Source organism: Charadrius vociferus, unplaced genomic scaffold (assembly GCF_000708025.1).
Source record: "Charadrius vociferus isolate BGI_N301 unplaced genomic scaffold, ASM70802v2 scaffold309, whole genome shotgun sequence".
NCBI classification, from domain to species: domain Eukaryota; kingdom Metazoa; phylum Chordata; class Aves; order Charadriiformes; family Charadriidae; genus Charadrius; species Charadrius vociferus.
The window spans coordinates 4,326,003-4,352,840 of record NW_009661370.1 but is presented as its reverse complement, the minus strand read 5'-3'; the positions used below and the strand labels follow the sequence as shown (position 1 = coordinate 4,352,840).

General features: G+C 37.4%; 1 protein-coding gene across 1 annotated transcript in view; it reads right to left on the bottom strand.

Moving 5' to 3' along the window:
- Positions 1–26,838, bottom strand: part of CNST (consortin, connexin sorting protein) — a 40,956-nt gene that overhangs the window by 11,993 nt on the left and 2,125 nt on the right. Inside the window, exons 2-8 of the mRNA XM_009893666.1 lie at positions 26,554–26,835; positions 18,970–19,175; positions 12,549–12,579; positions 8,444–8,530; positions 7,853–7,970; positions 5,303–5,324; positions 5,025–5,121 (exon numbers count right to left, since the gene is read on the bottom strand). Of these exons, the coding sequence (XP_009891968.1) occupies positions 5,025–5,121; positions 5,303–5,324; positions 7,853–7,970; positions 8,444–8,530; positions 12,549–12,579; positions 18,970–19,175; positions 26,554–26,835 (843 nt within the window). The remainder of the gene's footprint in view (positions 1–5,024; positions 5,122–5,302; positions 5,325–7,852; positions 7,971–8,443; positions 8,531–12,548; positions 12,580–18,969; positions 19,176–26,553; positions 26,836–26,838) is intronic.

Below are 26,838 nucleotides of genomic sequence, written 5' to 3'. Positions count from 1 at the left end.
GATTTGATAACGGTGTAACGTAATGCTTTAAAATGCACTCCGATAAAGGGCAGGTATTTTATGCTCCAGCCAGAATAAAAGTTTCGTTAGTCTGAAAAGCTGACTCCTGATTCAGCAAAGTACTTGCACACATTCTTGCAGGCAAAGCACATGCTTTAGTGCCCCCTGAAAAGAGTTACTCCCATACTTCAAGCACAATATGTATGAGAGTATCTTTCTGAACAGCCCCATTTCTTTTAAAGTATATTTTATGTGAGTACATCTCATGGAGGACTGGAGTTCAGACAAATGCACTCAATTACAGAAGACTCTATTTTGATGCCAGTGTATCTATCACACAGGGAACTACCTGCATTTCTTTAAAGAAACTGAAAACATACTAATTTAATGAATTTTAAACTCAATTCTTTTAAGTAGGTAGATAACTCCTTTGGTTAATGCTAAATTAAATATCCAATTACAATATTTTCATAATGGACTGCATAAAAAGATGTTGCTTTTTGGATACATGAGTTAGTTTATATATTAAAAATGCAATTGAATGCAGCTTATTTCAGTATTCACATTTACAATACAAATGAAAATGGATTTTTGTTATCTGAAATTTCAAAGAGAAACAAGGAGAATGCTACACAGCTTGTAAATTCACCTACTATTGGCATGATCTGCTGATGAAGGAGTATATGGTTAGCCTAAGTTGTTAATAAAATTATTAGACATCAGCCATTATGAGAAGCTTAAAGCAAAATCTCCCCTTTTAGGCTTATGAAGAGGGAAAAGGGGAGTTTAGCGTTAGAATACCAAAGCAAGCTAGCTATGACAGAAACTGTCTTTTGTTCCATACTTTAATAAAAACTAAGTTAAGATTATGTTATAGTAGGACTACTGTTACAGTAACAGTAATAACCTCAAACAAATTAATACCTCTAGAAAACACTCATTTGCATTTGTCATAGTGAAAAGCAGAAAGGTCTTATGAACAGATTAACAAAGAGATCAAACAATGCCCTTATTAACTGTATAAGTTCTCACAAGAATGACTGAAGATCTCTATGCCAATCTTATCCTTCCTCACGTGTTAAAACCTCACTTAAAATCTGAGCAATTTCCTGAATTTTTTACATGAAACAGGGTCCCAATCGTGAGTCTTTAAAGAAATGCTTGCATTAATTCACTGTATTGCATAATTTTATTAAATTCTAAACTTTTCTCATTTTAAAGGATAATGAAATACAAGGTAGCGTAGAAAAGACAGGCTTGGAAATTGAAAAAGAGAATACCCAGCCATATCAAAATGTAGAAAAAAAAAAAAGCAGAAAAAAAATGGAAAGGGTATGGGGAACCTAATTTCTGTGAAGCACTGAAAGAAGAAATGAGTATGAGACAGGGACTTTTTGAAAATTAGACACAGATGAGTAGATAGCTCAAGGGATTTGTAACGGGATACTGAGCCCTTCACATATAGGTCATGAGTTCAAACACATCCTGGATTATTGGTATAAGATTTTGTTACCATCTGTCAATTTTTCCTAGTGGATACATCCACATTACAACAGGCATCTTTGTTGGCAGCCCCAATTGCAATAAAGATTAAATGGAATCAGCAATTAAATCAAATTCTTTACCATGAAAGGTGGCCCTTGAGCTCAGGGCTCTGTTCCTGAGAAAGTAATAAATGATGGCAGCATTGTTATCTAACTACAGATGTACAGGAACTGAGATGTAATGATCATTGTTACATTCCACATCAAATTTTCAGCAGCTTTCAATATTTTCTTTACACCTACTTCAAAAAAACTGCTCTAGACAACCCGTGCCCAGTATAGATTCGAGGCAAGTCAGATACTTGAACACTTAATTAGAAAAAGATGCTTTTACCTACTAAGTTAAATGAAGACGTACCCACCAACGCCGCAGTAATTTTTATCTGACTGTAGACAAAGCGTCTACTGAAGATCTTCTAGCAACAAAAGCACTTACGGTAATTTAAGAAATGTTTTTTTCCCCAAACAGAGTTACTTGAAAATTGACACTTGCTTTGTTCATCACAGAAACCTGTAGCCACCACTTTTTTATCCTGTTAATCCAAGACAGCCTAGCAGAGAGAGAACTGACCTACAGCATTCTACCAGTGGAGAATTCACACTTCTCCATTTTTGTCCCTCTTCCCATTTAAAAACAAATCCCATATGACCTAAAAGAAAACAGTGCGTAAGCAGTTTCTCCCTACCTTGGAAACAGGTCTATATGTACACACTGCAAACGTATGCTAAAGGTTTTATTAAATTCACCATTTCATTAGAAAAGGTTTCATGAAACACACGAATTTGATTACCTTTAGTTAACACTAAGCCTATTAAGGCTTTCAGTCAGAAACTGAAGAAATTAATGGATAAAGGATGTATCAAATCTCATCTTTCAATACACACACATGGCTTTAAGGGCCCAGTTCTCTCTGTAGACTCAGAGAGAAAATCTTCCAGAAAAGAAAATGCAACAGAACAGACCACTCACAACCCTTGCTCAGAAAGGCAGAAAACTAATTCAGTGACTCTCCCAGGAATCTTGACCACCCAGCTTCTTATAAAGCTGTTTCTTGGTCACTGTATCCTCAGGAGAGAGGAATCATGAATTCTTAGGATCAGCTGTCTGCAGAGGGTCAAACTATGTTCCCAAATGTCTGCATTACGTCAATAGAGTATTTTTTGCTTCAGATTAGTAAGGAAGTGCGATTTTACTTCAAAAATGCTACCATAGACAGAACAACACCCTCTACAATGTAACGTATCTCTCTGTGGATAAGTTAATACTACTCCTTATTGATAATTGATAGATAAATTCTTATTTTGGGCATGTGAATTCACGTGAAGGACAGTCTTCAAACAACTTGAGAATTTCCTTTTCCTGTCTTACTGTAAGTCAGACTTCTGTTACCAGCAGCTAAGTGAGTTAAGTAGCTCTCCCTGCAGATTGGCAGATAAATTTCTAAAAGAAGAAAAAGTTCACACATTTACTCTAATTTTTCATGATGTAGAGAAAAAAATCCCAGCCAAAAAGCAGAAGACAAGCATTCTAAGTTTTCAATGAGAAGGCCCATTTGTTTAGGCTAATGCTGAACAGGTTAATTTAAAAATTAAGAACTGTGTGGTTATTATAGTTTAGGATTCTGCTGGCATTCAGGCAAAAATCAAGAACCAGCCCCAAGTGGCCATATTGCTTTTAGTCCTGAGCTGGATCACTCAGCCATGGCTTGAACGGTTTTGGCACAGCACTGAGTGGTGTGTACAAATTCAGAGTTATGGATCATCTGTGTCCAATTTTTATTAACTCATACCAATGCCTTCCCTACCCAAAATCTTCTAACTGCAACAAAAACGTTCAGGCCCATGCTGCTGATGCACTGACTCAGTGAGGGGCAGCAGCAGCTAATTGATCACAGCTGCCTTAACAGATCAAGAGACCTGTCAGGGTGCTTCCTCAAGAATGCACTAGTCTTGTGAAAAGCATCTTTTGCAAATCTTAAGCATTGAAACTTCAGTTAGGCTTGAAATATTCCTATCTTGTATTGAAAAACTATTTAGTGCTGTTGGAAAATTCTCAGCAGAAACGCTTTCTATTGGATGACACAGCTTAATTAATTTACAAACATTTCATAGGAACCCAAAGATTTTGATGGCATTTTGACAAGAGTTACATTAAGAGAAAGGCATGAAAAAACATCCATTTACACCATTAATTACTTCCATATTAAGTTTAATATGTCTAGATGTTGGACTATGGTATTTTAACATTGACAAAAAATGCTCCTTAATTCAGAAGCTTCAAATGTTCAGAAATCCCGCTCTCCAGAAAGCTTTTGCTCCCACTTGAAATAAAGACAATGGAAAAATCTTAAGTGCCTAATTTTTTTCCATGGGAATTTTCAACCATCCAAAAATAAAAAGCATTGGGTTATTCTGATGTGCTTTCTGAGCTGTGGAACGAGTTTGGTTTGGGTCTTCAGTGTTTTGTGTTTAGTTAGGTTACAAGAACAAAGACAGAGAAAAAGGCAGTACAGGCGTCATGGTAAACAAGGATGAATATGAGGAGGATCTACACATGTGGAGAACTGTAACTGTGTCTTTGTTAATTCCTGATTCTCCTCAACATCCTGGTTGATACACACTCGTAGGATAGTTTAGTTGAAAGAAACCTCCTGAGGTCACTTAGGCCAACCCTCATCTTGTGAGATATTCTAGCTGTTTTTGAGGAAAGGTACTCAGTTTAGGCCAATTTTGGCCACTGGAACGCGGCAAAAAAAGCAACTTGAACAAAAAGAGGAGAGACAAAGCACAGCCTGGTAATCTACCAACGCTCTTTCCCCCTCTGTCTCCATTTTAACAATTCATTAATTTGCAAATATTTCATAAGAACCCAGTGATTCTAACAAATTACTCAAACAAAACAACTATTGCCCCAAGGCAGGAGGAAGAAAATGAAGCTGACATAAGTGTGCACTCAAAAAACTTAACTGAAGTATGTTTTTCTTTTCAAGGCCCTCCAAAAGCTTCCTAATTTTCTGTGCTGTTACAGAAAAATGTATCTCAAAATAAGTACATCGCATGCAATTTAAAATAGTTACTAATACTGTTAACTATACTGAATTGCCACAACTCAGAATATTTGTCATCAGATTGTTTACCGTGTATTTTATACATACAAATTATGTATCTTATCTCTAGTTTTACATAATTCTGTAGCTTATGTAGGCAGCTGTAAATGCATGCACATTTAAAAGACCTTTTTTGATGGAGGCTAGAATTACTTTAATTACAATTATGAATATCAATGATTAATTAAAATTGCATAGTATGTCCATTGTGCAGTTGTGAAAAAACTAAAATTTGCACAAATGGATGAATCTGTGGGAATCCAACAAATACTGTAGCTTCAAATGAAATAGCTTCATAGTATTTATAGGAATATGTCATTACAGGATAATATTTAAAACAAATGTATGCACATGTACATACACACATACATACCTGATTTAAAAGCAGCAGTTTCTCTTTCCTTTAAATGTTTTGATTCCATTAACTGAAGCAAACAACTGCTTTCCCATGTATTTTCTGCAGCTACTAGCTGAAAAATATGATAGTATTTCCTGTAATTTTTGGAATTAAACAGGAACACTGTGACTTTTTAAGACATCCAAATTTCAAACAGTTTCTATAGTAAACTGGAAAGATTATATCTAATAATATTAAAAATACATTTATTAGCAATCTTTGACAAAGCAGAATTCAGTTAAACAGCTACTTACCTTATTTTTTGATGCCTGTGGCCTGCAGCAATAAAGAAAAAAAAATAAACTAAACAACTTAGTAACAACATTCTTCATAACAAATGTCTTAGAAATATTATAAGCCTTTGATCTGCTTTAATATTAGCACAGAACTTTTCTTACATTGAAACAGTGTCAGCACGTTAAGCATACTTTCAAGCACAGATCTGTACCATATGTGAATATCATCAGATGACCAATTAGCCCAAACATTGCTCCACCTAATTGAGAAAGCAGTCATGAGAAAATTTACTGTAACGTATCATGCAATCTAAATTCCTGTAAAACTTTATGCTCAGAAGGAACTCTACCAACTTGAAAAATCAAGTAAGGACTCACTATCTATGAGTATTAAAAATACTGATCGCTATAACACAGATTGAGGAATGGAAAAAAACCCGCAAAAGGTATTTCCCTCTCCACAGACTGTTTACACTGGGACACGTTTTCTGGGTACTGCAAGATACAGCAGCTCCCACTGATTCCACTGGGATTTACAGGCGAGTCAGCACTGCTAACAGTCAGCGTGGACTTAGCAAACTGTGTGGAGATTCATGCACAATGTATTTTATCATGCACAATCTGTCTTGCAGCCTTTCATACAGCAATGAAGACAGAATGTTGAACATTTCGTTTAAAGCTACTTAAAAAGAAATACAAGTAGGAGAGACAAAAGTATTGATGTTCATACTCTCTAACAAGAACTTTTAAAAGGTACATTGACTTCCAAATGTTACCTTTTAAGCTTCAAATAAGGGATACTCAAAACTATCTTTAAAGAACAAATGTGTCCAGTATGTAGCAGTGGACCTTTAGTATCAGAAAAAATTACATTACTTTCAACTACAAAAGCAAAATGCTCACATTTTCCAAGGCCTGCGTGTTATTAATTAAAATAATTAATATAATTTCAATTACAAAATAAATTGAGATTAAAGCTTGGGGAAAAAAAAAAACAACAATGAAAGCAAATAGGCTTTGCCTTTAGAGTGTGGAAGAGTAATCATATTAAATACAGAGAACTAATCATGGCAAATGAACACAAGCCTTAATTTTTATCAAACTGCAGATTTCTCAGAACAGGGAATGATGTTGCATAACTGAAATTTTATATTTTCAAGTGAGGCTGCAGGGAAGAATTAGAAGAAGAAAGCACAGCTATTCTCAACAAGGTGACAAGCGAGGTAAAAATCTGGAGGTGCTGCTAGTTGCAGCATATAAATTACAATAGACTTGAATCTTAATCTTTCTGTGGGCTTGCAAGTTCACGTGCAAGGAAATGTATGCTGAGGAACTCTGCAGGCACTCAGAGTGTAATCTCTCAGTAGCAGCAGGTTGTGGAAGTAAACATGCAGCTACGGTGCTAGAGCTGCTTCCTCCTCCTGCAGAAATGCAGGAGTATGCTTTCCAGGGGCTCCCTCCCAAAGGCAGTCAGATTACAAATAAGCAATCCCTGCCTGGGTTCTGGCAGTTAGCCTGGGTGTTTTCAAACTTCTCTATGGTCACCCAGAAGAAAAAAATGTGGAAGCCAAATCATATATATGAATAACAGGAGCATTTTGGCTTTTGTTATATCCAGACTGGCTAAGCCAATGCAAATGTATTTGAAAAAGTTCTCTCTCCCCATCTGATTGACAGCATCTTCCTCCCTGTCACAGGTTGGTCTTTTCACAGCCTTTGAATGTGGTTAGTTTCCTTATTATTATTGGCTCATCATTTTTCAGTGGCAGCTGGTAGAATTTTTTCCATCTGTTCCTTAAACTCAATGTCTAGGAGGTAGGACATTCACCCATGAAATAACAGATATTCTCCTTCCTAATGGTTACAATCCCTTGTGTGTTACTGCCCAGAATAGTACCCTAGGCACTGTCCAAAAGTTTGTGATACTGTGATATACTGATTCAGGAGGCTGCTGAATCAGGCAAAGAAGGTACAAACTAAGATTTCACAACTTTTCAGAATACTGTCACACTAGGGAACTACAGAATCGCTGCCTCATAATGTTTATGCAACCCATATGAAACCAACAGAAGATAACAAGAATGACTTAAAGCATTAGGAAATTATCCTAAAATGTGGAAAATTTGGGAATAAAATCCTATAGGGTAGATGTGAGTGCTGGAGTCTGAGATGTTGGGCAATTGCATTTAAAAACAATGATTAAAACAATAGGCATAGACACAATCACCATCATCAGTTCTACAGTCTCTCTTCCTAAAAATACCCTACTCAGTTTTTACTTTCACTGAAAATACAAATTAACTCAAAACTCCATTTCTGGAAAACTAATGATTTGCTGAAAACAGTTCAGATCTAGTCCATATACATTCCTCAAACCACATTAAAACATGGAAAAATTTTAGTTACATATCAAAAAGAACCACCACTTTATAACCAAATTCACTAAAGTCAACAGGATGCAACTTTTATTTTAAGACTGACCATCTTAAAACACCTATACTGGCAAGTAGGCCACTGCTGTGCTAACATATTAGTACTGGCAAAGTAATAATATATTCTTATACTTACTGTTGATGCGAAGAGCAAACTCTAGTAAGCTTTTCCAACTCTTCACCACTCAGTTCTTTAGCTGAATTCCTCAGCGTTGTTGTAACTGGACTAGGAACTGCTGTTTTCCATTTTCTTTCTGAATTAAATCAAAATAAATTTTACCCAAAGTATTAGAAAAGTAGTATTTGCTTAACATAAAACATGTATGTGAAACTAATTAATGGAGAAATGTTGACAAATCTCCTGTGTATGCTCTACGACCTTGTTTCAGACTATGCAAAAAAGCACCGTATTTTTTCACAACACACTTTATTTTCATCACATCAGATTCATCAACCCTAAACAAAAGATAAGCTCAAAACAATTGTGGATCAATCGAAGTCTCAATTAATAGAATAAAGAATGACAAAGTAGTTGCACCTGTTTCATGAAACATGTAAGAAGAAATCTAAAGCAGGAACACTTGTAACAAGCTCAGAGAAATCCTGATATAAACGCTGCTTTTGCTATGTAAGATTTTTAAGCTGGAAAAATGTATACTCTATTACTTAGAAACACAAAACAAATTAACTCTTTCTTCTACCATACTAGATTAGCCTGTATACTCACCCCACTGCTCCTGTATGGAAGAAAGATTTGCAAGCAGCTGTTCATGATACAGTCGTTCAAGCTTAATGAACTTCATTGCCTTCTCATCTGAATGGAAGGTTAAAGAAAAATGCACACATATATGGACATGTTATGATTTATTTAAATTTGGCACCATATTTGAAAGGGCAATAATTATGTACCTAAAATTTGAAATAATTTAATCAAAATTAATAATGTCTAGGATCCTGATTTCTGTGCAAGGAAGAAAATAACAGCAGACATGAAAAGAGCAAGTAGAAAGTAAAATAAGTTGAGAAAAGTTCCAAGAATGAAAACCCTGTTCTCTTCAGCAGTCACATCTCTTCCCACATGTCTTAAGTCCAACAAAAGTTCTTCTAGAAAAGAAACAAGCAAAATCTTATTACGCTGACAACTCTTATCAGGAAATGAAATCTGGGAAATTAAAAGCAAATCAGTTATACAAATATCAGCACGTATCTCTCAAGAAATACAATTATACGTCAATAACCATAACTAAATGAAAACATGGCTCCTTTCTAGTGCCCAGCTGGAGACATTATATTTAAAAAAATTCTTCAACTTAAACTTTAAAAAAAATAACCCTCTCCCTTTTGAACCATTGTATACAACACTGTTGGACAGCTGAGTTCACCTATTTGTCTTCTTTCTGAAGATTCTACTTACTTTTCATCTATATGAAAAACTTTCACCTTAGAGTTATCACTATATTCACAAAGGTATGCTGACAGTTATATATCTTGTAATACTCAGGATAATTCTAGTTCCATCAAGCCCAAGTTGTTACGTTGTCTGTTTAAAGCCATGCTTTGCCAACTATTTGAAATTTAATTCTACAGCGAGGATAGAAGTACAATGAATGAGGTTCTTAGTAATACAGCAAAAAACCCCATTTCATTATTCATGCTAATTAAAATACTGGAGTAATTATTACAAAAACACAACCAGTACTTGCTATTCTTGTTAGCCTCATGCAACATACACATAGCATGGCTTATGAAAAACAATACTAATGTAAAGAATATTCCCTGCCTTCAAGAAATCTGTTATTAGAAACAGAATAACAGACCAGAGATATAGCCGTAGAGGATCAGAGCAACAAACCCTGAATTATTGTTAATATGAAGTTCATTGTGGATGAATTAAAATGTCTGTCATGGATAATTAATACAGTGCAACATGATCAAGCAAGTTCTTTATTAACCTCAGGAAACTGACGGTTGCAAGCACAGAGGAGATATCCTTCATAAATATGTATTATATAGTGGTGTTGAATTCCACACATCAGGTGTACATTGCATTAAAAATACTTCCTTTGATCAGCTTTAAGTACAGTGCCCTTCAATTAAAGTAACTTCTATGAAAGAGAAACTGTCTTTCTATCATACTGTTGAATGCATTTTAAATTTACTGTATGTCCCCCTGCAGAGCCAATTCTTGGTGAAGCAAGGCGGGGAGCCAGCAGAACTGCCACCTTGGACTTCCGAAGGGCAGACTTTAGCCTGTTCAGGAGCATGGTTGAGAGTGTCCCTTGGGAGGCAGTTTTGAAGGGCAAAGGCGCACAGGAAGGCTGGTCTTACTTTAAGCAGGTACTCTTAGAAGCACAGGGGAAGGCCATCCCCATGGCTCGAAAAATGAGCTGACGGGGAAGAAGACCAGCCTGGCTAAATAGAGAGCTTTGGCTGGACCTCAGGAACAAAAGGAAAGCTTACAATCTCTGGAAAAGGTGGTTGGGAACTTATGAGGATTATCAAGATATAACGAAGCTATGTAGGGGGAAAAGTAGAAGGGCCAAAGCTCAATCAGAACTCAGCTTGGCCACTGCAGTTAAAGACAGCAAGAAGAGATTCCTTCAGTATATCAATAGAAAAAGGAAGACTAGGGAAAATGTAGGCCCACTGATGAATGAGATGGGTGCTCTTGTGGTGGAAGACACAGAGAAGGCAGAGTTACTGAATGCCTTCTTTTCTTCGGTCTTCACTGCTAAAGCTGTCCCTCACGAATCCCATACCCTGGAGGCAAGGGGGAAGGTCTGGAGAGAGGAAGATTTTCTCTCAGTTGAGGAGGACCGGGTCAGAGACCACTTGGCCAAGCTGGACATTCATAAGTCCCTAGGCCCTGATGGGATGCACCCGCGGGTGCTGAGAGAGCTGGCAGATGTAATTGCTAGACCACTCTCCATCATCTTTGAAAGGTCATGGGGAACAGGAGAGGTGCCCGAGGACTGGAGAAAGGCTGACATCTCTCTCATCTTCAAAAAAGGCAAGAAGGAGGACCCAGGGAACTACAGACCAGTTAGTCTCACATCGGTCACTGGGAAGGTAATGGAGCGACTCGTTCTGAATGTCATCTCCAAACACGTTGAGGAACAGGAAATTATTGGAAGTGGTCAACACGGATGTACCAAGGGTAAATCATGCTTGAGCAATTTGATGGCCTTCGATGATGTTGTAACTGGCTGGCTGGATGAAGTGAGAGACGTAGATGTCATCTACCTTGACTTTAGCAAGGCTTTTGAAACTGTCTCCCAAAACATCCTCATTAGGAAGCTGAGGAAGTGTGGGCTAGATGAGGTGACAGTGAGGTGGACTGAGAGCTGGCTGTGTGACAGAACTCAGAGGACTGTGATCAGTGGCACAGTCTAGTTGAAGGCCTGTAACCAGTGGTGTTCCCCATGGGTCAAGGTCATAGGAAGTTCCATACAAATACATGGAAAAACTTCTTTACGGTTAGGGTGACAGAGCACTGGAACGGGCTGCCAGGGAGGTTGTGGAGTCTCTTTCTCTGGAGATTTTCAAGACCCGCCTGGATGCAGTCCTGAGTAATGTGCTCTAGGCAATCCTGCTTTAGCAGGGGAGTTGGACTAGATGATCTCTAGAGGTCCCTTCCAACTCTGAAGATTCTGTGATATAATTTACTACAGAATTTTTTCACGCCTTTGACTTGTGTTGCATATTTTGGATGTTCTGATGGAAGCTTTTGAATTAGGATGACCAACACAGAAATACAGTTTTCTAAGACAGTGAAGGATATTTTATTTTATACATTGCTTTTATAATATTGCGACAGTTATTTCTCTGGTTTTGTACTACAGACTAATGTAATTTGGCTAGGTTTCCAGGTTTCTTATGCTTTGTTATTTAACCATTATAACTGCCTATTTGCTGTATTTTGTTTGTAACAAATTACATAATAAAGAAATAATCTGTATGCACAGGCTTTGTAATTTATGATGCACCTTAGTGAATCACATATACCTTAAGGGCTTACCACTCTTGCCTCTTCTTTTTATAGTCTGATCATTTTCCTTCAAAAGCAAACAGAGGAAAACCCAGTCCACCTTTTCTAGAAATATAATTTAAGGTTTAATATGATTATTCTGTGCCACAATTACTGAAATTTATCAGAGTAATAAGCGTCAGTTCACCTATTATAACTTTTTGACCAAACTTATCTAGGAACACATCAAAGTAACTTGGACCACTGAACTAACTGTTCCCAGAAGCAATTACCCATAGTTTCCTACGAGAGTTTCTCAAACTACCTTGATACAGTTTTGACTAACTAGCATTTGCCAAAGAACATGTTGTTATTGTTTGCAGGTTGCTGATCTCCCTTAGCTCAGGGTGTTTGGCATTTTTATTCTAATCTAGACATTTGTAGTACATATTCTAATCAACTGTTGTGATAATTTTGTTCTTAGTATAACACTGCCCTATTTGATATAATAGAATACATAGCCTATCTAGATTGGACATATTCCCAGTTACTAATAACAGAACTTATCCTATAAAAACAGAAGTTCTTTGAAAATATTTTCTTACCTCCTTGCTTGTGCATAACTACTAATGATCATATCAGTACAGCTTTTGGAAGTGGATTTATTACTTAACTCATATTCCAGCTGTCTGATTAAGAAGGGCTTGCTAACACATTGTATATTCAGTCATGGACAAATTACGGCTGTTTGCTTCTTTCTAACTCTGACCCACAACCTGTGAGTCAACAGTGTATTTGTCTTTTACGTTTTATCATGCCAGATTATTTTAATACTGCGTAACAATTTCTCCAAGTAAAAGGATACATTCCTCCTCTTGAAAATAGGTCTCAGCTATCTGCAAAAGTAAAAAAAAGAAAAATTAGGATTCTATAGTTTTCGTGAGAATATTAAGGATGTAATATGAATTTTTAATCATAGTTGTAAACATCTGTTCTGCAGGTTCATCTTTATTCTGAGTAAAATATGAATGTTCAGACTAAATACATATATTCTTAGTCTAGGAAAGATGGTTAAAAACAGTATCAAGCAACAAAGAAATATTAAGTCCTCTCACATAAATGGATTTGCCAAAATGTTAGTTGGGTTTTACCTTTACAACAAACATTTATTTCAGAAACTTTTTTAATGATCATATTAGCAAGTTTTAAAATTAGCTAGAACAGAAGTACTGTGTTTACTGATATGAGTTGAAGAGTTTGAATTCTGGTACTGACGATTACTTCGTTATATTGGACAAAATTAAGATCATTGCTGAGCTCTCCTGAGCATTACAGTGCAATGTGGTAAAATGTAGAAACAGAGGTTTCCTGACTGACGAGAAAAGAACAATCTTGGGATAAAAGACACTAAAAATATCACCTATCGCAGCACCAGAGACGTGCCAACAACCTTGCTGTTTATATCCTATGTACAATAAATATTTATGATAAATATTACAAATGTAAATATTTCAAATTCTATGTAATGTGAATATTTGCAATTCATGAAATAAACATAAAAGGACTCAAGTTCTTCATTTTTTTCTATATTATTTCTAGTCCACTCACAAAAGCAAGACAATACCATTGCAGCAGCGTTCTGCCACTTCCTTTCCTGAAGCTGCTCTTTTGTGTTAAAAAGATTTAAAGATCCTCTACCTCATGTGTCAGTTCACTAAGCCTAACATCTTGATATCTGAAGCTCTTCAACAACAGAACAAGTCATGGAGTTAAGCCAGATGGCACTTCTTTGATTTGCAATGTAGTTGTTATGACATGGAACAAATCTGAGGCTTTTCCTCCCTAGGTTGATATTTCTATATCAGAACAATTAAAATTGGATTTGTAACAAGACAGCTCTGCCAAAGACAACCATTGAAAAAAACTTCTAAAAAAATCACAATTCTTGAAGACTCGTTCTCTTAGATGGATGTTGAGTTAATACAGATATGTCAAAACAAAGAAATACCAGGGAGTTGATACAAGAAATAAGCAAACTTTCCCTGTTGCATTTAGAGCTCAAAGGCCTAAGGAGGTTTAATATAGAGAACAAAAAATTCCAAAGCAGTTACTGAGGTCTAGGAAAAATTAAACATAAGACAGACTACATATAAAATACCTAAGTCAGTCTCCAGCACTTATAGCTTAAGAAAATGTGTAAGCTGACATTAAACCCTGCTGTCACAGCTGCCATTTCAGCCAATGGCTAGGAATTGAACAAGGGATTTCTAGGCCTAAGCATTCAAGATGTCTAGCTGCAACATCTTAAGAAACAATTTCACCCTGGGTGGGTAATTTTATAACGCCCATCTTTAACAGATCACTGCAAAAAGGAACAGTAAATGTACGCTCAACAAGGCTTATACACTGAGAAGTTGTGTATAAACCAAGAACACTGGCACGCAAACATAAGAGAAAATTATATTCCCGTATACCAAGTTATTCCTATATCAGAGAATCATGGAAAGGTTAGACTTGGAAAGGACCTTAAAGATCATCTAGTTCCAACTCCCCTGCCAGGGTCAGGGACACCGCCCACTAGACCAGGTTGCTCAAAGCCCGATCCAGCCTGGCCTTGAACACCTCCAGGGATGGGGCATCCACAACTTCTCTGGGCAGCCTGTTCCAGTATCTCACCACCCTCACAGTTAATAATTTCTTCCTAATACCTAATTTAAATCTACCCTCTTCCAGTTTAAAACCGTTACCCCTCATCTTATCACTACGCTTCCTGATAAAAGAGTCCCTCCCCATCTTTCTTGTAGCTCCCTTTAGGTACTGGAAGGCTGCTATAAGGTCTCTCTCTCAAAGCTACATATTTTAATTGCAGACTACTGAAACAGATTTGCTATCCTCTTCCCAGTGATGCTTTTACTTTCAACCAGCTATTTCAAAGCTAAACTTACAAACATGGAAGTGGCAGAACTTCTAGAAGTCAAGATGTCAGTTACAAAACCACTTTTTCTGTTAACCGAGTTAAAGGTACCAGTTTTGGGTTGTCAATTTTTACCCCCCAACAGAACTGGCATAAAGGATTATTTCTTGGACTAAAAGGGCAAAGACATCATTGTGCTGGAGTCCATGCAACCAGTTCTGAGAAAGCAAGTATCCAAACACAGTCAGAAAATGAGCATATTTCTAATCAGAATCAGAATTTCACTTTGAATCTGAATTGGTGGAGTGCGGGTATTATAGAAAAAATAGAGCTGATACCTGGAAAGGAAAAGGTGTACCACTGTATACTTGGTCCAATTTTGTTCAATATATTATTAATGACCTGGATGAGGGGACAGAGTGTATCCTCAGCAAGTTTGCTGATAATACCAAACTGGGAGGGGTGGCTGACTCTCCAGAGGGCCGCACGGCCATCCAGCGTGACCTGGACAGGCTGGGGAGCTGGGCAGGGAGGAACCTAATGAGGTTCAACATAAGCAAGTGCAGGGTCCTGCACCTGGGGAGGAAGAATGCTAGGCACCAGTATAGGTTAGGGGTGGACCTCTGAGGAGAAGGATCTGGGTGTCCTGGTAGATAGTAAATTACCCATGAGCCAGCATGAGCCACGTGCCCTTGTCACCAAAAAGGCCAACGGAATCCTGGGCTGCATAGGGAAGAGTGTGACCAGTAGGTCGAGGGAGGTGATTCTCCCCCTCTACTCGGCACTGGTGAGGCCACAACTGGAATACTGTGTCCAGTTTTGGGCTTCCCAGTTCAGGAGGGACAGGGAGCTGCTGGAGCGAGTCCAGCGAAGGGCAACTAAGATGACTGAGGGATTGGAGCATCTCCCTTATGAGGAAAGGCTGGATGCAGTCCTGAGTAATGTGCTCTAGGCAATCCTGCTTTAGCAGGGCAGTTGGACTAGATGATCTCTAGAGGTCCCTTCCAACTCTGAAGATTCTGTGATTCTGTGTATAGAAAAGCTAACATAGGAATCAAAACATTTTTTTTCTAATTCCTCCAGGTTGAGAAATAATCTTTGAGATTTGCAACAACAAAAACTTATTTGTGCTTGCAAGAAAACTGGGCAGGCTCTCCTACAAAGCTAAGGAATACTGATGGCTTTGTTTGTAAATGGCATAAAATACAAAAAAAATAAACCTCAGAAGTAAAAATATTTTGTTCCACAGAACTCCACAGTACCAGTGACCTCTACTAGCACTAACTAACCAATCTTCAGGGACAGTGAATGTTGGCAGTCCTCCTATTTGCCATGTATGGTGTGGCAAGGGCCATGCTTGCAAAATGTGTCCAGTAATTGGAGAAAATTGATGACCCAAAACTGGGAGGGGTGGCTGATGCACCAGAAGGCTGTGCTGCCATACAGCGTGACCTGGACAGGCTAAAGTGTTGGGTGGACAGGAACCTAATGAAGTTCAACAAGGGCAAGTGTAGGGTCCTGCACCTAGGGAAGAATAACCCCATGCACCGGTACAGGTTGGGGGCTGACCTGCTGGAAAGCAGCTCTGCAGAGAGGGACCTGAGAGCCCTGGTGGACAAGTTGACCATGAGCCAGCAATAGGCCCTGGTGGCCAAGGTCACCCCCCTCCCCCCCCCCCCCCGGAGAGGCTACGTCTGGAGTACTGTGTCCAGTTCTGGGCTCCCCAGTTCAAGAAAGACAGGGAACTACTAGAGAGAGCAACAGAGTCTGGTCAAAAAGATGATCAAGAGAATGAAGCACCTCTGTTATGAGAAAGGCTGAGAAACCTGGGTCTGTTTAGTCTGGAGAAGAGAAGAGTTTGTGGGGATCTGATCAGTGCTTATAAATATCCAAAGGGCGGGTGTCAAGAGGATGGGGCTGGACTCTCCTCAGTGGTGCTGAGCGACAGGACAAGGGGCAACAGGCACAAACTGGAACACAGGAAGTTCTGTCTCAACATGAGGAAAAACTTCCTTACTTTGAGGATGACAGAGCACTGGAACAGGCTGCCCAGAGAGGTTGTGGAATCTCCTTCTCCGGAGACACTCAAAACCCACCTGGATGCACTCCTCTGCAACCTGCTGTAGGTGAACCTGCTTTGGCAGGGGGGTTGGACTAGACGATGTCTAGAGGTCCCTTCCAACCCCAACCATTCTGGATTCTGTGAACTGCAGGTGCCCTGATGCCTAACATTCAGGTTGAGACACCTCATATCTGATACTCCAATGCCTTCTGTGGGAGCACACAAACATTCAGTCTCAAAATCTTTGGGACATATCAACTTAGGCACTCATAATTTTGAAAGGCTTAACAAGTGGTTACTTTTACAAGTCTAAAGACGATTGCTCAAAAGAGACAGAAACTTGATAGAAGGGTCCATATTGCACGTTGTGTATTCCTGGCTCTCAGCCTTATTACTAACCACTAGGTCATTCTGAGACCAATACCTCCAAAAGAGAATTGGCAAGTGACTTCTAAGGTTCTCTATTTGCACATTTTGTCTGCTATCCACAGTAGTCTCCTAAGGAATCCTGGAGCTGCCAAAGCTCTGTATCTTTGTTTTATACATAAATACTTCTTAGATTCCGTAACAAGTGCTAAACAAATCACATAAATCCCATTCAAGACAGGAAAAAATTTACATACTATTTTAATTAAAAGGTAACCCTTTGAACAGCCCCTAATATCCCACAGCCTTTAAATATTTAATACAGGCTTCCCACTAACAACGCAGATTGTTAGTACTCCAGAACATCTCACAGAGCTCTTTATTTTACATTGAATTTTATCATACAGAGTAAAAAGAGACTGTGATAGAAGTGTATTTGCTAGACTTAGCATAAAAGAGAGTTATTGGCAGGCTGTATTAGCAATCTGAAATAAAGACTGAAGATGTCAGTTTAATTCACTGGAAAACGAAAAAAATTCTTAATAGACTCACTTTACATGAAAACATGAATGCTATCTTTAAAATCCTTTCTTCCCAGCCCCTCCCCAGTTTAAAAAGTGTGTTGCTATTACCCTTGTAAGTTCTCTTAGGTTTCTTTCAAACACTGCATTACAAATCGCTTGGTATTTCTTAGGAAAAAAGAGATGGTGTTTGACTACATGTTTGAATCTGGAAATGCAGGCTCTGTTCTCAATTCAGTCACAGTTCCTTCACGGCTTTCAAAAGGTTGTTACCCTCAGGGTTTGGCTTCCTCATCTAAAAAGCAGCAGTTTTCACCTCCATCATGTTCAATGACACTCCTTAATGTTTGTAAAGTGTTTTGAAGTTTTTGCCCTAACCATGTTGTTTTCCAAAACACACCTTTGTACTGACTCATGAACAAACACCAAATCTGGTGTAGCTAAAAGTACAAATGGTTAAGCCTAATGCCAAGTTTCAAATAAGTTAAGGAATGATATGAAATATCTTCACTAAAACATAGAAAAAAATAATTAAAATTCTACAACAAATGTAAATTATTTATAATTTGTAAAACTAAAGAGAAACCTCTTTCTTTGATATAAATCAGCGACTATATTTGAGAGAGTAAGAATGCAGGAGTGTCATCACAGTTTAGAAGTTTAAAACATCACAATCACCCTATTTTCCACAATAAAGATAATACAACTAAGTCAAATCAGACACTGTATAGTATCTATATATATAGCCTGCATTACACACTATAGCCAAACAAAAAGTCTTCTAGTCCACTGTTAGTCTGACACAACTAAAACTAAACTATAAATTAACACTGTGTCAGGTCCTATCAACATATTCATCTTGCATCGTAATCTCCAGAAAGAAAAACATACTAGTCAGTTAGTAAAAAGAGACTGCTTTTCAAATCACACAGTATTTACTTTGGTCTTGCAGGTGTGGTATAAAAAAGTATACACAAAGAAATGTTGAATCTTAGCATTCATGCATTAAATTCATGCTTGAAAGAAGTCTGCAACAGTAAAAATAATTCCAGATTTAAAATGTTATTTAGAGATCAGCTGTCTTGTATCTATACTAGTGTCTTACAAATCGTATTTAAGGTATGTTGAAGAGCAATTTTCTTAAATCTTCCTGCCAAACGAGAATTTCATCATTTGGAAAATTAGAAAACCTGTCCTTAATAGCTTCCTTTAACTGCAGAATATACTTTGAAGGCAATTTATAATTTGACATATATTAGAAAACCTTAGAGAAGGTATTTGCCTTGACCACCAGTTATACATCAAAATACCCTGTCCAGATATGAATATTGGCGTATGTTGAATTAATGCATTTTTTCCTAATGAATAAAGGTCTCAAATAAAAACAAAATTGTGTGCAACACCCTAGTATCATAGGAAGTACCTGATGGAGACACAGGGGTAGTATCTTTGAATCCATCTGCTCAACCTCTTCACGGAGCAAAGAGAAAAGGGACTGCAATGTTTGTTTTTGTTCTTTTTGCTGAAAGTTTTCATTTGCTTCAACAGCACCTTCAGTATGCATAATATCTGTATCTGTAATAAGAGTATTTTCCTCCTTGATTGCTGTGGTTCCCACTGCAGGAACTCCTTTAAAAAGAACAAGTACTTAGGTTAGGATTCAAAAAAATATGTCAAGTTGCTTTTTTAGGAAATTTCAATACAAAAGCTATGAATAAAAACTTAGTATCTTAAATAACATCCCTGAAAGTAAATAAAATACTGGTCTTGTCAAAATTAGTTGTGATAAGTCTGTCTCAGTGTCAGCTCACCAACCTGAAAAAACAGAGTAACCTACATCAGGTATTTTTGTACACTTCTAATTGAGACCTGGCTTTTACTTGGGGGGAAAAAAACCCTACCTAGTCTAAACTATTCTACAGAGTTATTAATAAGAGACCAAGATGACCTAAAATAAAAGTGTTGTGACTGATGTTACAGTTTCAGCTAAAAAAATCAGTACTTGGATCCAAGCGGACAAAATTCTATGTTAATACTGAATTGTAATACAGCAGAGGTAGAAAGCAGGGTTATTTACAACACAGTTTTGCTCAAAAAGTGCAAAAAGAAGGTATGCAAAGAGAGTGTGAATGAGGTTCTCAGTTGGTCTCTTCACTCCTGCCAAGGAGCTTGTACAGGGAGAAGTCCTGGGAAGGAAGGAAGGATGGGCAATTTGGCGTGTTCTTCAGAAGAGAACACAGAGGCTCCTCACAGTGACAACAGGATCTTAAAGGATAGAAAGAAGCAGATGATGAGAGTGGGGGATTCTACCATGGGGGACAGATGTCTAGGGGGATCATCTTGCTGAGTGAAAAGGAAGACACCCCCCCTCCCAAATAGTTGGATAGTTTATTTGAAAGTCCATGGAATGAGCAAGTAGTGGTGACAGAACCAGTACGTTGGTAACAATGACACAAGGATGTGTAACCTGAATTTAGCCTCCAGAACTTCTTGCTATGCAGAAAACAGGTTCTCCATGGTACATTCTCTGGCAGGCCACTGTTGCCTGTCTCCAATTTTACAGAAGTGAAAAAGTCAGACATGCACGTGGAGGACTGGCAACATATATGAAGGATAATGTAAAGCATAACAGTATAAAAATATTACAGGAAAATTTTTCTGGTTGCAAATCCCACATGTTATTGTAAAAATAATGCTATATTTGTTGTACATTGCTGATCATGTATATGATAGTTATCAGGAAATGTTAAATGCTGTAAGAGAAGAAGTGTAGAGTAGGCAGTAGTAGTGGGAGAAATCAATTACCCATATACAGACTGGACCAGTTTCTCACAAAGATCAGAGAATAAATGCAATAAATGATGGCTTTCTATAACACACAGTCTTAGGAGTAACCAGAAAATTACACTTTATTCCACCAAGTCATAAACTTTTTTTTTTCATAAACCAACATTGAATTTGATGCATTTACATAGGATTCAACTTTTAAAAAAACTCCCATAATTAAAAAAAAAAAAATTAGAGAATTTGGCCACTGAAATGTGCATAATAAACTTTTATAAACTCAAGTTATGATGAGTATGCTGTTCTTCCCCAACTATACCTATGTTCTGAAAGCCATGTTATCATTTAAAAGTGGGATAGGCGGGGGCTCTGTTTCAAGTAACCATCACACTTTGACTTTATTTCTACAGATTGGGCACTTAGCATATTTCAGACCCCCTTATGTTCATTGCAACTGAAAGACTAAAGTGATGATTCAGGTTTAAGATTTAGGGCTTAAGAAAGGCATTAGCTTGCCCACTGAAGGCTCCACTGTTCAATATTTGGTTATTTTAAACTCTTTATTAAGTAAACTATCCAGGTCAGGAGTACTAATAATCTCTGTGGGGGGCTATTTTCACAGGGTTTATTGCCAGACAAAATACAGGTGTAACAATATTTTTTTCGATATTAATGCATATCTCTGCTTTTCCAGTATTTGCTGTGGGCCAAAAGCAACAAAAGCCATAATTCGATGCAAGACTCAAACCAGGAAGTACTTTTAGAGATGAAATTAAGGTTGTATTTAAAAATATAGCTTAATGTTCAGCACATGAACATGAAGCCAGACAAGAGGGTCCACACGTTCGGCAAACCCCTTCCCTCAGTAAAAAAAAATCACTTCAAACTGCACTTTATTAAGCAGTTAATGATCACCTGTCATATCAAAACATGAACGTTGACTGAAACATGCTCAATAGCAACTATCATGAAAAACCTTCATTATAATGTTATTCTGGTACTGTTGCTAACACATAGCTTATAAACAGCATATTATTCCTACATATAGTTAAGCTGTCACTCACTTGGAATCAAATTCTGCCCTCAAATCACTCCCCTGATTCTGAAGCAATGCCTTACATCCATTCAAGTTAATTCTATGCTGTTCTACTTCAAAAACAAGACAGCGTTTGTGGCTTAGTAGCACTATAACCATGAACTTTTCTTGAGGTAGTAACACTTAGTAATGCTTGCCCATAACATCTTTATGATGAAATAAGATCCCTTTTTTTTTTTCTCCATGTTCTTGAAAAGGGCACAGAACATTGCTTTTTCCTGGAATCGATCCATATTACTGTCCAAAGCAGATTTTTTTTTTTTTTTTTAATAAAGACTGGTATCTCATATATATATGTCTGATATTTTAAGAAGCAAAGATTAAGTTTTTTCACTTTGCAAAGCATTGATATTTAAAAAACATCTTGTTCCATGCTAGACTGGAACCAAGGCCCTTATGAAAATAAATGTGAAAAAACAGAAGATATCATAGAATCATAGAATGGTTTAGGTTGAAAAGGACCTTGAAGATCATCGAGTTCCAACCCCCCTGCCATGGGCAGGGACACCTCCCACTAGACCAGGTTGTCCAAGGCCACGTCCAGCCTGGCCTTGAACACCTCCAGGGATGGGGCCTCAACAACCTCTTTGGGCAACCTGTTCCAGTGCCTTACAACCCTCAAAGTGAAAAACGTCTTCCTAATGATTAATCTAAACCTGCCCTCTTCCAGTTTATAGCCATTCCCCCTTGTCCCATCACTACATCCCCTAGCAAAAAGTCCTTCCCCAGCTCTCCTGTTGGCCCCCTTTAGGTACTGGAAGGCTGCAATAAGATCTCCCCAGAGCCTTCTCTTCTCCAGGCTGAACAGCCCCAACTCTCTTAGCCCCTCCTTGTAGGAGAGGTGCTCCAGCCCTCGGATCATCCCCATGGTTCTCCTCTGGACACGCTCCAGCAGGTCCATGTCTTTCTTATGTTGAGAACTCCAGAGCTGGATGGAGTACTCCAGGTGGGGTCTCACGAGAGTGGAGTAGAGGGGCAGAATCACCTCCCTTGACCTGCTGGCCACACTTTTCAATTCTCCAATGGTCAGAGCACTCACTAGGAACATGGCAGAGAGCTGGGTCCAACTTTCTGCTCTGCCAGGCTCAAGGAAGTTTCAACTGACATCTTCTATGCCCAGCTGGGTATGCCAATGTTTCCTGAGACACAGGGAGAAGCAACCTTTCTCAAAATTTCCCTAAGAGTTCACAGAAGCAGCTGCAAGTTTGCAAAGAGTTCCAGTTTTGGCAGACCTTGTGAATAAAAATGACAAACACATTTTTCAATACGTCTCACTTTTTCTTGTTTTGTCATATGAGATTAACATGCTCTTGCCACCTGCCTGAAAATGAGTCAGAGGTGCAAGTATGAAGCATTTGCTATCAAATCAAGCTATCAAAATAAAATTATGGATGTTGTCCTCTGTTTTTTAATTGAATTTTAATTTTCACATTTATTAGCATTAGCTTAAGTCACCAGTAACAGAAGTTTCTAGTACAGAAAACATATGGTAATCTCTTTTTTTAAACATGCTTTGGTACTCAATACCAGAAAGCTGGTTCAGACTGATTCATTGAAGAACTAGTAAAAAAAAAAAAAAAAAAAAAAAAGACATCAGCAAGTATTTTTAAAAAAAATTTCATTTTGAAGAGAAGAGGTTTTAAGACAGGAGTGTTGGCAGTAAAGATATAACTCTAACTGAGCAAGCTCAAAATCTTGTTTAGTGCCACACAGAACCCTAAATAAAATAACACCGCTTAACTTTTCATATCGTTTTACCAGTTTATATTCATATATTTCATTTGCTGCAACACCAAATCCATCCCAACCACTTCACTTTCTTCCCCCACCTTCAAGCTGTTTCAAGAAATAAGTTGAATAATTTACAGGAACAGTGTATGTTGCAGAATTTAACTTGGGGAAAAATGATTAAGTGCAAGTTACCATGCTATACTGTGTTCAGGTGTGACACAGTGTGATTTTACAATATTAAGTCACTGGTTATGCCAGAACTGATCTTTTGGAAAAGGATGAAATTATTTTCAGAGAACAGGGATAATTTGAAGTCCATATTTACAAAAATACATTGAAGCAGATGACACTTCATGAATCACTATCTCTACTGCACTAAAGTTAGTAAGATTCATTACAAGGAATCCAAGTATGAATAATCACCAAAGTTTAAATTTGTCAATTTAAATTTATGTTACTTCTTTGATCACCAGTGTCCTCCTTAAAGAGATATAACCATAGTCTATTCAAAACTATTATTAGTATACCAAAAGAATGCGAGAGACATTTGGGATCTGAAAGCTATAGACTTGTCAATTTACTCTAATACATCTACTGAAGCATCAAGACAGCTAAAAGGAGGTGTTTCTTCAAACAATGCATAGATTAAATCTTGGAACTACTTACTCCAGAACACTGAAATAAGACTCAAAAAACAACTGCAAGTCAGGTGATAAATTCACTGTAAGCTTTTACAGTCTACCAGCTTCCACTTGGCAAAGTCCTGAATGGGAAATTGGTGATGGCAAGGAGAACACACAAACAAATCACTCCCTCTTTGCCTTGTCCTTCTACTCTTATCTACCCATCCTCTACTGGCCACTGTCAAGGGAAGAATGTTGCACTAGGTGAATGTTCAAGCAGATATAGTGATTTTTAATCTTGCATCTCAGTCAACTAATTGTAGGAGCTAGGATAATTCTAGCTTCAACACATTGCAAGCATATACACAAACATAATAATCAAATACTTATAACTGTTTATGTTTTATATACAAGTATCTAGAGGGTTTCAAACACATTGCAAGTGTGAGTACTCGCTCTTTCTTCTAAAGTAAAAACATATGTCCAGAGTGGAAGATGGGCTTCTCTAATGATCACTGATCTTCTAATGATCAAATTCTGAATAAATGAAAATACGTAAGACATAGTTTTCCATACTCCAGGTTCACTGCTTTAGTCACTAGCAAGAGAAGGAATATGAACAACATGCTTTTCAAGTCAAATAACATCTTTTTCAGAATGGCAACGTTTAACAGCGACCTTAACAGCTTTGCTTAAAGAGAAAAAGACAACTCATAAATCCCTTCTTTAGCTATGAGTCAAAGCAACTTATCCATAAATCCTCAATAAATAAAAATAAAAATTAAAAAATATCACCATAATACATGCCATTCAAGTATTTAATTTGTGATTCCAGCTTGCTTTTGTGACACTCTGCTGTCACCCACTCAGGGATCTTCCACTCCTATTTGATTGTTCTCTCCTTTTTCTTTGAGTTGGTATCAAGACAAGAAAGCTAGTTTGGTTAGTTTATGTAGAGGGATGCTCAGGAATGGTTTAAAATAGCTGGCGTTAAAAATTAAAAGGAAGATTCTCACTAAAATAAAGGCATTTGCAATGTCAAGAAATTGTGACACAGTCACTGCATTGTGTGAAAACAGGAAAACCATCATGTGAGAACATCCAACAAGCTAAATGTAAATTAGCCCGTAAACAATAGGAGGCGCAATGTAATTTTATATGTTGATCTCCTTCTATAACAGTCAAGTTTCTTTATTAATAAGTAGCAAGAGCTTGTTCATAGGAGTTCAACAAAACTCTTAAATGAGTTTTGCAGGCAGGGGGTTCTCTGTTATGTTTTTTTATGTCTCTAGATTTTTCCATGAAATTTTCTGTATTTCAGCTTTCTGCTTTTTGCCTTAAAATTGCCATTTACTGTTCACAGCTCGTTTTGAGCTACCTCTGCATCAGTTGATTGCATTTATCAACAAGAATACAAACTAATGGAGAGAGAATACAAGTGAAGTTTAACTTTCAGCGTTAGGGAGAATTTCTCCTTTTCTTGCTTTGATCGTGCTTCAGGTACTTCTGTCCACACGTCTATATCACATTTCATCAGCTTGGATTTTGTTATTCCCATCATACAGATGACTGGTTCTCAATTACTTCTGCCAATCTCTTGTGTTAATTAAGTATTTTCTTCTATTTTTAGACAAATCTAAAGTGGAAATATATACTTTAATGTCTTTCTGCATCATTTAATAAGAACTCATTCTCCCTATCATGAAAGATTTCAGGATCCTCTTATCTCTACTAGAAAACATAATTTTTCTTTTCTAGATTTTGCCTGTAAGTACAAGATACGGAACGCAAGGCTTCCTTCCTTTCCTTTCTTTACCTATTTTTTAATCTTTTAAGATCATCATCAGTTTTCAGATTAGACCATAAAAGACTTGCCAAGTAGCGTGAAAATTGTATTTTAAAACTATCTATTTTAAGTAGCCAAATTCCCAATCTTCTCAGTCTTTAGATGAAAAAAAAATACATGAGGGGGGAAAAAAAAAGCAGGCGTGATTCAGTTGTTCCATCCAACTTTCAGATACCTATGCAATGAAACACACCAATTTTAATTAATATATTTGCAGCCCTATAACACAAGTTTTATGATTTATGGCAAAAACCTAATATAATAACACATTCTGTTGATACAGACAAATCCTACTCATTCAAAAAGGGAAGAAGAATCTCAAATAATAACATGTAATAAACATTTACATTTTCCTTATCCAATTCATATCCAAAAAAAAGCGGTAGAAACACATTTGTCGAATAGCTTATTACCCAAAATGCATATCCTAGGACTATCTATTAAGCACTGAAAACCGTAAGCATATTTTGACAACAGCAGGCCAAGATCAAGCTATTTGGTACTCATATCAAGATTACAAATCTTGACACTAGATCAAGATGCCAAAATCCTGCACTCGAGCACAATGTTCAAATGGACAAAATCATATTGCCTGAATTTCTGGCGATTCTGATTTGGAAGTCAGCCCAATTTCTACATTGAAACTCTGCACCTCCCTCTAGTCGGGCTTCTTTGATATGTTCCATTTGCTACATAGCCAACGTTGAAATACAGAAGGTGAAAACATTTAGAATTGAATCTGATTTATTGATATCTGAATCTTATTAACAGTGGGATTCCCGCCCTCCTCCCCAAAAAAAACTTTAGTGAAGTTTTAAAAATAATTAGTATGACAACTAAAATATATCTTTCTCATTAGTTCACAGATTAGAACTACAGTGTTACTATTTTAAGTAAACAGAACAACAATATTTTTTCATAAAGTACCTTTAGATTTTTTAGTGGAGCTTCTTTTGCTTCTTGGACTTCTTTTTCCACCTGGATGTTTTTCTGTAATAGGCTTTTCCTCCAGCTGGGGGTCCATATGGACATTTACAGATTTCCTCTCGGTCTCATCTTCCTTACAGCTTGGGGTACAGTCTCCACTGTCCATATTCTCATTGTTATTGATGGTGTCCTGCTCACCTTTATCCTGTCGTCCCATAGCAATGCTACTACTTGTCAGAACCTCATTTCCATCATTGTCAAGTTGATTTTCATTTTCATCAGCTG